This window comes from Haliotis cracherodii, unplaced genomic scaffold (genome assembly GCF_022045235.1).
Source record: "Haliotis cracherodii isolate W230 unplaced genomic scaffold, xgHalCrac1.p SCAF_5, whole genome shotgun sequence".
Lineage (NCBI taxonomy): Eukaryota > Metazoa > Mollusca > Gastropoda > Lepetellida > Haliotidae > Haliotis > Haliotis cracherodii.
The window spans coordinates 68,283,642-68,296,079 of record NW_027266308.1 but is presented as its reverse complement, the minus strand read 5'-3'; the positions used below and the strand labels follow the sequence as shown (position 1 = coordinate 68,296,079).

General features: G+C 42.4%; 2 protein-coding genes across 2 annotated transcripts in view; both read right to left on the bottom strand.

The window, feature by feature from the left end:
* Window positions 1–443, bottom strand: part of LOC139442120 (symplekin-like) — a 39,813-nt gene extending 39,370 nt beyond the window's left edge. The window contains exon 1 of the mRNA XM_071222921.1: window positions 241–443. Within this exon, the coding sequence (XP_071079022.1) occupies window positions 241–330 (90 nt within the window). The 5' untranslated portion in view covers window positions 331–443. The remainder of the gene's footprint in view (window positions 1–240) is intronic.
* A 4,555-nt stretch (window positions 444–4,998) lies between these two features.
* On the bottom strand, window positions 4,999–12,438 carry LOC139444055 (uncharacterized). Its single transcript, XM_071224958.1, has 3 exons — window positions 12,314–12,438; window positions 6,186–6,389; window positions 4,999–5,284 (listed from the first exon to the last, which is right to left on the bottom strand). Exons 1-3 carry the CDS (start codon window positions 12,393–12,395, stop codon window positions 5,115–5,117), a joined length of 456 nt encoding a protein of 151 aa, XP_071081059.1. The 5' UTR covers window positions 12,396–12,438; the 3' UTR covers window positions 4,999–5,114.

Below are 12,438 nucleotides of genomic sequence, written 5' to 3'. Positions count from 1 at the left end.
AGTCGTAGACTAGTGACAATCTAGCGGCACTGGTTGTTTTCTCAAAAACATACTTATTTTCAAATGAGCTGCCGACTAGTATCTATAATTAAAGGTGTCTACCCCTGATTAGCAGAGTGATACACGCTAAATATATATGTATGTCCTTATACCGAGTTGCTACCACAGTCAAGTGCCTTGAGCCTTGATCATTTCAATGACAGCGCCTTAAATATTTATGAAATTATTGAAAGCGTTTACCCGTTCATACGTCGATGTGGATTGCTCTGCTTCTGCATCCTCCTCAATAAAGAACTGTGCCGCGGTTGATCTACGACCTTCGCCTGACATAATGATTTAATTGTGTCCTAGGTGTAATTCATGTGATTAAATTGAACATAAAACTATTACTTGACAAGATATTCTATGTATCTTTGTCATGTAGTGTTTTCATGCCGCATGAACGAGGCCGCCATATTTAAATAACGTAAAGTGGTCGCGTGGCGTATAGTTGTCGTAAAACATCGGTTTATTAAACGGGGTAAAGCTATATAAATGAAACGCACACGAACCGATTTCTTATGATAGCTCTGTTGTCATAACAATAAGAAAGTCAAAGAGTAATTATTTCACACCATGATAACAATTGTATATGTCGCAAATACCTGTATATTTTACAGGCGCTTTTATTGATAGGATAACAATGAAACTATTTTTTGCAAATATATCGTCAGATCATATGTTTTCGGACATCATACGTTTTCGGAAGGCGATGTCTATCCTTCGCGATTACTCGCTCTATAACGAGGTAAGGGGTGTGGCGTCACACAGACATTGTAAATACTCAGATGAAGGCTTGTTTTTAAGATAATGTGAGTGAGTATGTTTTTACGCCGCTTTTTGCAATATTTCAGCAATATCAGGGCGGGGGACACGGGAAATGGGCTTCACACATTGTACCCTTGTAGGGAATCGAACCAGGATTCTTCGACGCGACGAGCGAACTCTTCAACCTCTAGGCTACCCCACCGCCCATAAGATAAAGCTGTCTTTTATAAGTGAGTGAGATGTGTTACATTTGTTCTTGTGATTAGCGAATGTTTTTCTTAGCTTCCGAATACACGGGGTTATATTTACACAGTTTATCTCTGGACTACTGAAAATTAGTATTGTTATTGGAAGTCTAAGAGTTCAATATACATGTACTTCCCTGACGGTTTGTTTTCAATATTCTACAGCATGGTACCGTGGATCGTATCGTGTATCGTACCATGTAGCATCTCAAAAAATCGTTCCGTGTATTGTAACGTGTATCGTACCGTGGATCATATCGTATATAGTATCGTATATCGTACAGTATATCGTACCGTGGATCATATCGTATATCGTACCGTGTCTCGTACCGTGGATCATAACGTATATCGTACCGTAGATCGTGTCGTGGATCCTATCGTATATCGTACCGTGTATCGTACCGTGGATCATATCGTATATCGTTTCTTATATCATACCGTGAATCCTATCGTATATCGTACCGTGTATCGTACCGTGAATCCTATCGTTTCGTGTATCGAACCGTGAATCATATCATGGATGATATCGTATTTCGTATCTTATATCATACCGTGGATCCTATCGTTTATCGTATCGTATATCGTACCGTGGATCATATCGTATCGTGTATCGAACCGTGAATCATATCGTGGATCATATCGTATATCGTATCTTATATCATACCGTGGATCCTATCGTATATCGTATCGTATATCGTACCGTGTATCGTACCGTTAATCATATCGTGTACTGTACCTAGGATCGTACCATGAAGCTAGAAAATGTATTTTGTCGCTATTTCTCAATAACTGCATGAGCATAATAGTCATAATTTAAGGCTGTCAATATTCGGCCTAATGTAGCATGACGAAACACGGGATGGTGTTGGCAAAGGGCCGAGTTGCCTCGCAATACACTGTTCGGAATATAGATCTTGTCTACCCTTCAAAAAAGGAGGGGATCATGAATCATAAATGTTTATATAAAGTATTAGAACAAAGACAAGTGTTAACAACAAACATCCTTTGCAAGTACGTTTATATAAGTAAAATATAACACCAAAATACATCCTATAGTTAGCACATACCTCACGCAGCAGCGCCACACAGGGTGTCATATCTGATTTTGACATTTTCAAGGAAGGTCGATTCATCTTATATAATTGATTCTGCTTATCATACAGTTGTGATTTACTTGATTTAATTCATTGTTTGTGTATGAAGTAGATGCGGCGCCTGAAACGCGCGGAGCGTCTCCGGGCTATTGGCATGCCGGAAACTGGCAGAAGTCAGCGTGCAGTGGCCAATACGGTCAATGTTCCACAGTATGTAATTAGCAGACTCTGGAACAGGTACCAACAAGCCCAAAATGTTAACGACTGCCCCGTTCAGGGTGTCCCAGTTCAGCGACAAGAGTATACCATCGACTGATCCGAACCAGGTTCTATGAAATCAACCTTGAACCTCAACCTTAAACGGCGAATGAGAGTGCTGCAAAGGTTCACCAGGCTACAGATTACGAGTTTCGGGTCAGACGATTAGAAATGGTCTTCACCATGCCCCTTGCAAATCGTCATATTGCCAACAGACGTCTGTGGTGTACACAACGTCGAAACTGGGGTCAACGTTGCTGGTCACTGTCATGTTTTCAGATGAGTCCCGATTAACTTTACACTTGCTAGGCGCAGTCGTGTCTGAAGACGTGGAAATGAACGTCAAGCCAATGTCAACCTGAGACCTCATGACAGATTTGGCTGGGATCGGTTATGGCGTGGGGTGGCATCACTAGGACTGACTGAACTCCACTCCAAATTCATCTTCCCGAGGCAAGGGAGTTAACTGACTGTAAAAGTACAGTTTCCACTTTGTCGAACTAGGTTTTTCTAGAAATTTCTTGTCTCAGTCGTAGCGCCACCAGTGACTATTACGAGTTATGTCCCTTCAATGTCTCGCCTTTTTACCAATCCGATTCCACCTCTCATATCACTTGCATAAGTGGATGAATGTTTGACAAATCGTGGCGGTATTTACGAACTACTGATCCATAATTTCCCATCTTACCTCTTTCGACCTTCAAGATCGTTGACAGTCATAACATCTACTGCCACACCTCACTACCGGTTGTAATTACATCCCTATTCGTTCCTTATTATCATACAGCTGTTACTTGAAACTTATATCTCTTACAGTTTTGGAATTTTAAGTATTCTGTGATGTGATGGTACTGTGTCGAAATTTCCAGAAGTTAGCTAGACTGTATATAAGGGGACAAAAGCGTGCCTGTCGTATCTCTCACACATTTTATTACACCAAGACCAGCTTTCGTGTGGAGTTCACTCATCACCCCAGATTCCATGACTATGCCCATCCCGCAAGCTTGACCACTGTCGCGGCTGGGTGACTAAATTATTATCACTGACTTTTGCTATCATCACTGTAATTTTGTATTTGATACCTCCCACTGCCATCATACTATTGATTGTCATTGAATATTGTACTACCACTCTATTGTGTACTGCCATTGTAATTGTCTTTCAGTAGTTTGTATTGTTTTGTAAACTTAGTAAATTTGGGGATACATTTGTTTATTCTATACGACATGTACATATTTCTGGGTTAACATAATTATTGTTTCAATTTGGGAACTGGCATGTAACACTTTAGACTTTTCATACTTTCGGGAAATAAATAGTTCTAAGAAAACCGATAATTTAAAAAATATAATTAACAACACACCTAAAATCGCCTCAACCATAACCTTTTGTTTGTTTGTTTGTTGTTTTAATGCAACACAACAGAATTCCAGCAGTATGACCTCGGTCTGGAAATAACAGCGTCTGGGTCAGATACCTTGAGCGTCAATCTATGCGATTCGGGATACACTGACACGGACCAAGCAAGTCAGATAGCCTGACCACCCGATCCGCAAATTCGCAATGGACCCCACGTGATCAGCAACTTCCGAAGCAGGGAGCTGATCGTCTTAATAAAATACTTGTAGTGTTGGTATGAACGTGGTTATATGACCATCTTAACGCCATCTGCCCCATAGAGAGCCACCTTAGCAGTATGGCCCAAGTAACTTTCACATTGAGTTACAGTAATTGTAGCGCCAAGATGAGAACTTGAATGTTGTAGCCGGAATCCTACGGGGAAATAATCATTGGTTACTAGAGCAGATTGGTTGGTAGAATGCACTGTTTATGCCCAAGCATGGTGTTGTGCTTTTAATCACTGGGTGTGAACACCGACATGTATGCATGGCTAGTGTTGACGTGAAATGATGTTTAAGGAGCATGTATGTTAAACTGGGCATGGTATCTTTGTGGGCTAGGACTATTAAACCGGCATTAGTCCGGACGAATACAACCGGCCACACACACACACACACACACACACACGGGTTGTGCTCGCATGCGTGCGGCTTGTTATATACGTGCTAGTCCGGACTAATGACAGTTTTATAGCACTAATCCACTAAGATACCATTCTGTAGTTTAACATAAATGCTCTACTCTGGCACAGCATACTGACTCCGAACCGACCAGCCCTGTTTTATCGAAGCCAATTTCTGGTGTCCCCCGCCGTGAAATTGCTAAAATATGCTAAAAACGGCGTAAAACCATACTCGCTCACTCACTCACTCACTCAAGACACAAGACAAGGTAGCAACAAGTACCGTCTGCTACCAGGAAAAGGAAGTCCATGGTTAGAGAGATTATAATGTTCAGGCACTAGAACTTGGCATCGGTACCTGTTGCGTTTCTTATGCCTCCAAGTATGTGCGTACACTGGATCGTGTATATAGCCTTATACTGTATAGTCGGGGATGGGGACATTGGGAAAGACGTAAATTATAGGATACAGGGGACTATTTTGCCCCGTTGCCAACAAGGAAATAAATAATAAAATATACTACTTTAATGTGCCACCGCAACACAGGAAATGAAATTAAAACATATTTATTAATAAAAAAATACAGTTTGTTATTTCGGTATTTCAATAATCAGTGTTCTGATACACATCGTGGATATTGGTTGTTGTCATAGTGGTGTGTCAAGCAGCATCAGTCTATCGGGTGTGTCACAGTCCACAGTCGGCCTTCTCGTTTTCGTTGAGGTCGTCGGGGTGGACGCAGACATTGAGGGTGTTGGAGTAGACGGTGAGGTTGCCACAGTCTCGCTCCAGCTGCACGCCTTGCACACACTGTGTATACCTCTCACAGTTGCGGAACACAGCCGCGGTCGCACATTCTGGGGACGAGAAACACCCTTTTCAATATCATACAGAGTATCGTACCTTGTATTGTAGCGTGTAGTGTAACGTGCATCATATCGTGGATCGTACCCTGTATCATACTGTTAATTGTATCGTGCCCTGTATGATATCGTGTATCGTATCGTGGATCGCATCGTGTATTGTATCGTGTATCATATCGTGGATCGCATCGTGTATCGTATCGTGAATTGTATCGTGCCCTGTATGATATCTTGTATCGTATCGTGGATCGCATCGTGTATTGTATCGTGGATCGTACCCTGTATCATACTGTTAATTGTATCGTGCCCTGAATGGTATCGTGTATCATATCGTGTATTGTACATTCTGGGGACGAGAAACACCCATTTCAATAACAGTGAGACAGTGAGTATGGTTTTACACCGCTTTGAGCAATATTCAAGCAATATAACGGCGGGGGACACCAGAAATGGGCTTCACACAATGTACTCATGAGGGGAATCGAACCCGGGTATTCGGCGTGACAAGCAAACGCTTTAACCACTAGGCTACCCCACAGCCTCGTCGTGCACAAAGGATAAGTTTTAAGAATTCACCTGCTTTAATGTCTCCATGTTAAGGGGGGCAGATCAAATGGTGGTAGAAATCAATATGCGTGGGAATATGAACGGGTGATCGTTTAACCTGGGATTCGAACCCACCTGCAATACCCTGCTTCTACTCGGCCCCTTTCATATTTCCGTCTGCACATGATGTATATGCTTCAACATGCCATGCGTCCTCTTTGTATTTGAAAGGTATATGCTATTTATAGGAAATGTTTCTAATATCGTTATGTCGAGAGTTCGTTCGTCCAAACAAAGAAAAAAACCCATCATTATGTCACGTTGAGTTTGTCATGGTTCCCATGGTTACCTCCGAGAAGGAGATCCCTGGACTGTAGGCAGATGGTCAAGGCCACGTGTTCACAGTATTGTTTCTCCTGGTCAAAGAGCGTGCCTTGGGCACAGTCCTGGGGGCCGTAGGCCAGACCGTTGAAATCACAAATAAGAAACTGCCTGCACCCCGTGTCCGGCATGACCACCAGCTGCCCGGCGTTGTTCACACAGTCAGTGTTATCTGGGAAATGCAGGATTAGATATGTATGAAGGATGGATGGTGGCAGTAACTGCTACATGTAACGTGACGAGTGCTACAACGGAAATCAACGGCTACAACTACATCAATGCCAAGGTTCTACTTAGACCAGTGTCACGACTGTATCTATATCAATGTCATGGCTACAACTACACCGATGTCACGGCTGTATCTATATCAATGTCATGGCTACAACTACACCGATGTCACGGCTACCTCTATATCAATGTCATGGCTACAACTACACCGATGTCACGGCTGTATCTATATCAATGTCACGGCTGTAACTGCACCGATGTCACGGCTGCATCTATATCAGTGTCACGGCTACAACTACACCGATGTCACGGCTGCATCTATATCAATGTCACGGCTACATCTACATCAATGTCACGGCTGCATCTATATCAATGTCATGGCTACAACTACACCGATGTCACGGCTGCATCTATATCAATGTCACGGCTACAACTACACCGATGTCACGGCTACATCTATATCAATGTCATGGCTACAACTACACCGATGTCACGGCTACCTCTATATCAATGTCACGGCTACAACTACACCGATGTCACGGCTACATCTATATCAATGTCATGGCTACAACTACACCGATGTCACGGCTACCTCTATATCAATGTCATGGCTACAACTACACCGATGTCACGGCTGCATCTATATCAATGTCATGGCTACAACTACACCGATGTCACGGCTACATCTATATCAATGTCATGGCTACAACTACACCGATGTCACGGCTGTATCTATATCAATGTCATGGCTACAACTACACCGATGTCACGGCTGTATCTATATCAATGTCACGGCTGTAACTGCACCGATGTCACGGCTGCATCTATATCAGTGTCACGGCTACAACTACACCGATGTCACGGCTGCATCTATATCAATGTCACGGCTACATCTACATCAATGTCACGGCTGCATCTATATCAATGTCATGGCTACAACTACACCGATGTCACGGCTGCATCTATATCAATGTCACGGCTACATCTACATCAATGTCACGGCTACATCTATATCAATGTCATGGCTACAACTACACCGATGTCACGGCTACCTCTATATCAATGTCACGGCTACAACTACACCGATGTCACGGCTACATCTATATCAATGTCATGGCTACAACTACACCGATGTCACGGCTACCTCTATATCAATGTCACGGCTACAACTACACCGATGTCACGGCTACATCTATATCAATGTCATGGCTACAACTACACCGATGTCACGGCTACCTCTATATCAATGTCACGGCTACAACTACACCGATGTCACGGCTACATCTATATCAATGTCATGGCTACAACTACACCGATGTCACGGCTACCTCTATATCAATGTCATGCCTACAACTACACCGATGTCACGGCTGCATCTATATCAATGTCATGGCTACAACTACACCGATATCACGGCTACCTCTATATCAATGTCATGGCTACAACTACACCGATGTCACGGCTACATCTATATCAATGTCATGGTTACAACTACACCGATGTCACGGCTACATCTATATCAATGTCATGGCTACAACTACACCGATGTCACGGCTACATCTATATCAATGTCATGGCTACAACTACACCGATGTCACGACTGTATCTATATCAATGTCATGGCTACAACTACACCGATGTCACGGCTGCCTCTATATCAATGTCATGGCTACAACTACACCGATGTCACGGCTACCTCTATATCAATGTCATGGCTACAACTACACCGATGTCACGGCTACATCTATATCAATGTCATGGCTACAACTACACCGATGTCACGGCTACCTCTATATCAATGTCACGGCTACAACTACACCGATGTCACGGCTACATCTATATCAATGTCATGGCTACAACTACACCGATGTCACGGCTACCTATATATCAATGTCATGCCTACAACTACACCGATGTCACGGCTGCATCTATATCAATGTCATGGCTACAACTACACCGATATCACGGCTACCTCTATATCAATGTCATGGCTACAACTACACCGATGTCACGGCTACATCTATATCAATGTCATGGTTACAACTACACCGATGTCACGGCTACATCTATATCAATGTCATGGCTACAACTACACCGATGTCACGGCTACATCTATATCAATGTCATGGCTACAACTACACCGATGTCACGACTGTATCTATATCAATGTCATGGCTACAACTACACCGATGTCACGGCTGCCTCTATATCAATGTCATGGCTACAACTACACCGATGTCACGGCTACCTCTATATCAATGTCATGGCTACAACTACACCGATGTCACGGCTGTATCTATATCAATGTCATGGCTACAACTACACCGTTGTCACGGCTACCTCTATATCAATGTCATGGCTACAACTACACCGATATCACGGCTACATCTATATCAATGTCATGGCTACAACTACACCGATGTCACGGCTGCATCTATATCAATGTCATGGCTACAACTACACCGATGTCACGGCTGCATCTATATCAATGTCATGGCTACAACTACACCGATGTCACGGCTGTATCTATATCAATGTCATGGCTACAACTACACCGATGTCACGGCTGCATCTATATCAATGTCATGGCTACAACTACACCGATGTCACGGCTGCATCTATATCAATGTCATGGCTATAACTGCACCGATGTCACGGCTGCATCTATATCAATGTCATGGCTACAACTACACCGATGTCACGGCTGCATCTATATCAATGTCATGGCTACAACTACACCGATGTCACGGCTGCATCTATATCAATGTCATGGCTACAACTACACCGATGTCATGGCTACAACTACACCGATGTCACGGCTGTATCTATATCAATGCCATGGCTACAACTACACCGATGTCACGGCTGTATCTACATCAATGTCATGGCTACAACTACACCGATGTCACGGCTGCATCTATATCAATGTCATGGCTACAACTACACCGATGTCACGGCTGCATCTATATCAATGTCACGGCTGTAACTGCACCGATGTCACGGCTACCTCTATATCAATGTCATGGCTATAACTACACCGATGTCACGGCTGTATCTATATCAATGCCATGGCTACAACTACACCGATGTCACGGCTGTATCTACATCAATGTCATGGCTACAACTACACCGATGTCACGGCTGCATCTATATCAATGTCATGGCTACAACTACACCGATGTCACGGCTGCATCTATATCAATGTCATGGCTACAACTACACCGATGTCACGGCTGCATCTATATCAATGTCATGGCTACAACTACACCGATGTCACGGCTGCATCTATATCAATGTCATGGCTACAACTACACCGATATCACGGCTACCACTATGTCAATGTCATGGCTACAACTACACCGATATCACGGCTACATCTATATCAATGTCATGGCTACAACTACACCGATGTCACGGCTACATCTATATCAATGCCATGGCTACAACTACACCGATATCACGGCTACATCTATATCAATGTCATGGCTACAACTACACCGATATCACGGCTACATCTATATCAATGTCATGGCTACAACTACACCGATGTCACGACTACATCTATATCAATGTCATGGCTACAACTACACCGATATCACGGCTACATCTATATCAATGTCATGGCTACAACTACACCGATGTCACGGCTACATCTATATCAATGTCATGGCTACAACTACACCGATATCACGGCTGCATCTATATCAATGTCATGGCTACAACTACACCGATGTAATGGCTCGAACTTCACCAATATCACAGCTACAACTTCACCAATGTTACAGCTACAACTACGCCAATGTAATGTCTACAACTACACCAATATCACGGCTACAACTACACCGATATCACGGCTACAAGAACACCAATGTAATGTCTACAAATACACCAATATCACGGCTAAAACGACACCAATATCACGGCTACAACAACAACGATATCACGGCTACAACAACAACTATATCACGGCTACAACAACATTATCACGGCTACAACAACAACGATATCACGGCTACAACAACAACGATATCACGGCTACAACAACAACGATATCACTGCTACAACAACAACGATATCACGGCTACAACAACAACGATATCATGGCTACAACAACAACTATATCACGGATACAACAACAACATTATCACGGCTACAACAACAACGATATCACGGCTAGAACTAAACCGATATCACGGCTAGAACTAGACCGATATCACGGCTACACCTACACCGACATCACGGCTACAACTCCACCAATATCACGACTACAACTACACCAATATCTTAGATACTACTACACCAATATCACGGCTACAACAACATCAATATTACTGCTACAACTACATCAATATTACTACTACAACTACATAAATATCACGGCTACATTTACATTAATATTACTGCTACAACATCATCAATAGTACTGCTACAACTACATCAATATTACTGCTACAACTACATCAATATTGCTGCTACAACTACATCAATATTACTGCTACAACTACATCAATATCACGACTACAACTACATCAATATCTTTGATACAACAACACCGATATCTTGGATACAACAACACCAATATCACGGCTACAACTACACTAATGTCATGGCTACAACTACATCAATGTAATGGCTACAACTACATCATTGCAAAGGCTACAATGTCAAGGTTTCAGCTATATTCCTGTCACGGCTACTTTACCAAACATTAACAGGAGACAACCTTGTTAACGTCTCACCGGACCTATCACAAAACGCGAAACATTAGCGGCCGCGTAACGGTGTGAACCATACGAATGTAACTGGCCCGGGTATGTATGTCCACTGTGCTATAGGTTTACATAAATGTCGTGTTATAACCATCTTTCCGAGAGCATGGGAGTTAACTGACAATATAAGTCCAGTTTCCCCAATTGCCGAACAATGCTGGAATTTCGGGGCTTGATGTAACGCCACAAGTGGTTATTACGAGTTGTGTCCCTTCCATGACCCTCCTATTGACCAATTAGATTCCACCTCTCATATCACATGCATTTGCTTCTAACACAATGGCGGCGCCCAGTCAAGGCGATCTAATGGATATTCAAAATCTAATTAATATAATATATCACGGGTTTTACCTCGCAAAGTGCATTGAATCACTTGATCACCTTGATTAAAAACATGAAGAGATTTGGAAAATATCTGTCGACGCCCAGTTGATGGTGCATATGCTTTAGGAACCCTGCACTCGACGGAAACCTGCAACTTGAAATCCATGTTGTTTACGAAGCAGATGTCTAGTTCGTTTCGCGATTTTGATTGGACTATACCAGCCAAAATATAACTCCGCAATTCCAGCCTAGTTCGGCAAGTGTGGAAACTGGACTTTTATAATCAGATAACTCCCTTGCCTCGGGAGGATGAATTAAAACAGTTAGAACAACCAGAATGTCCAACGAAATTAAGAAAAAAACTGACTTTGAAATCACTGTACATCTGACCAGTGTGTCACATATTGCAGCATGTTGTGACATAAACATTTTGTACGAAATCTACATTAATTTTCCTTGTGATCAAAATTCAATGATGATGTTATCGGCAACAAAACGGATATTTCTTGAAAAGCTCACTTTACAATTTTTGTAGGTTATATTCCTTATCGGCGGAATGGCTTGTCTTTAATTTATAAGTATTAGCACACATGCAAGTATCTTCATTAATTAAACACCGCGTTATTTCGTGATTCTGATTCTGGCGAGGACTATAATCACAGTTACACAGCACATCTGTCAGCACATAATGTGTATTAATGATAACAAAGACTGTTATTAGTTTATTCGGCCTAGGCTATAATTCAGATATAGATACAACTACATATTTACAAACCTTCTCCGAAGAAGTAGGTACTGGTTTGTCCATTGACAACTCCAACACAGCCGACGAGGAGAAGGAACGCAACCATGGACATCTTTGAAAATCGCAGACAAAAATGAGACTGACTTTATAAAAGT

Coding starts and splice junctions, on each gene's coding strand:
- LOC139444055 (XM_071224958.1), bottom strand. CDS start 12,395: ATGTCCATGGTTGCGTTCCTTCTCCTCGTCGGCTGTGTTGGAGTTGTC. Junction 6,390..12,313: donor TACCTACTTCTTCGGAGAAG/GTTTGTAAATAT, acceptor TGCATTTCCCAG/ATAACACTGACTGTGTGAAC. Junction 5,285..6,185: donor CAGGGATCTCCTTCTCGGAG/GTAACCATGGGA, acceptor TCTCGTCCCCAG/AATGTGCGACCGCGGCTGTG.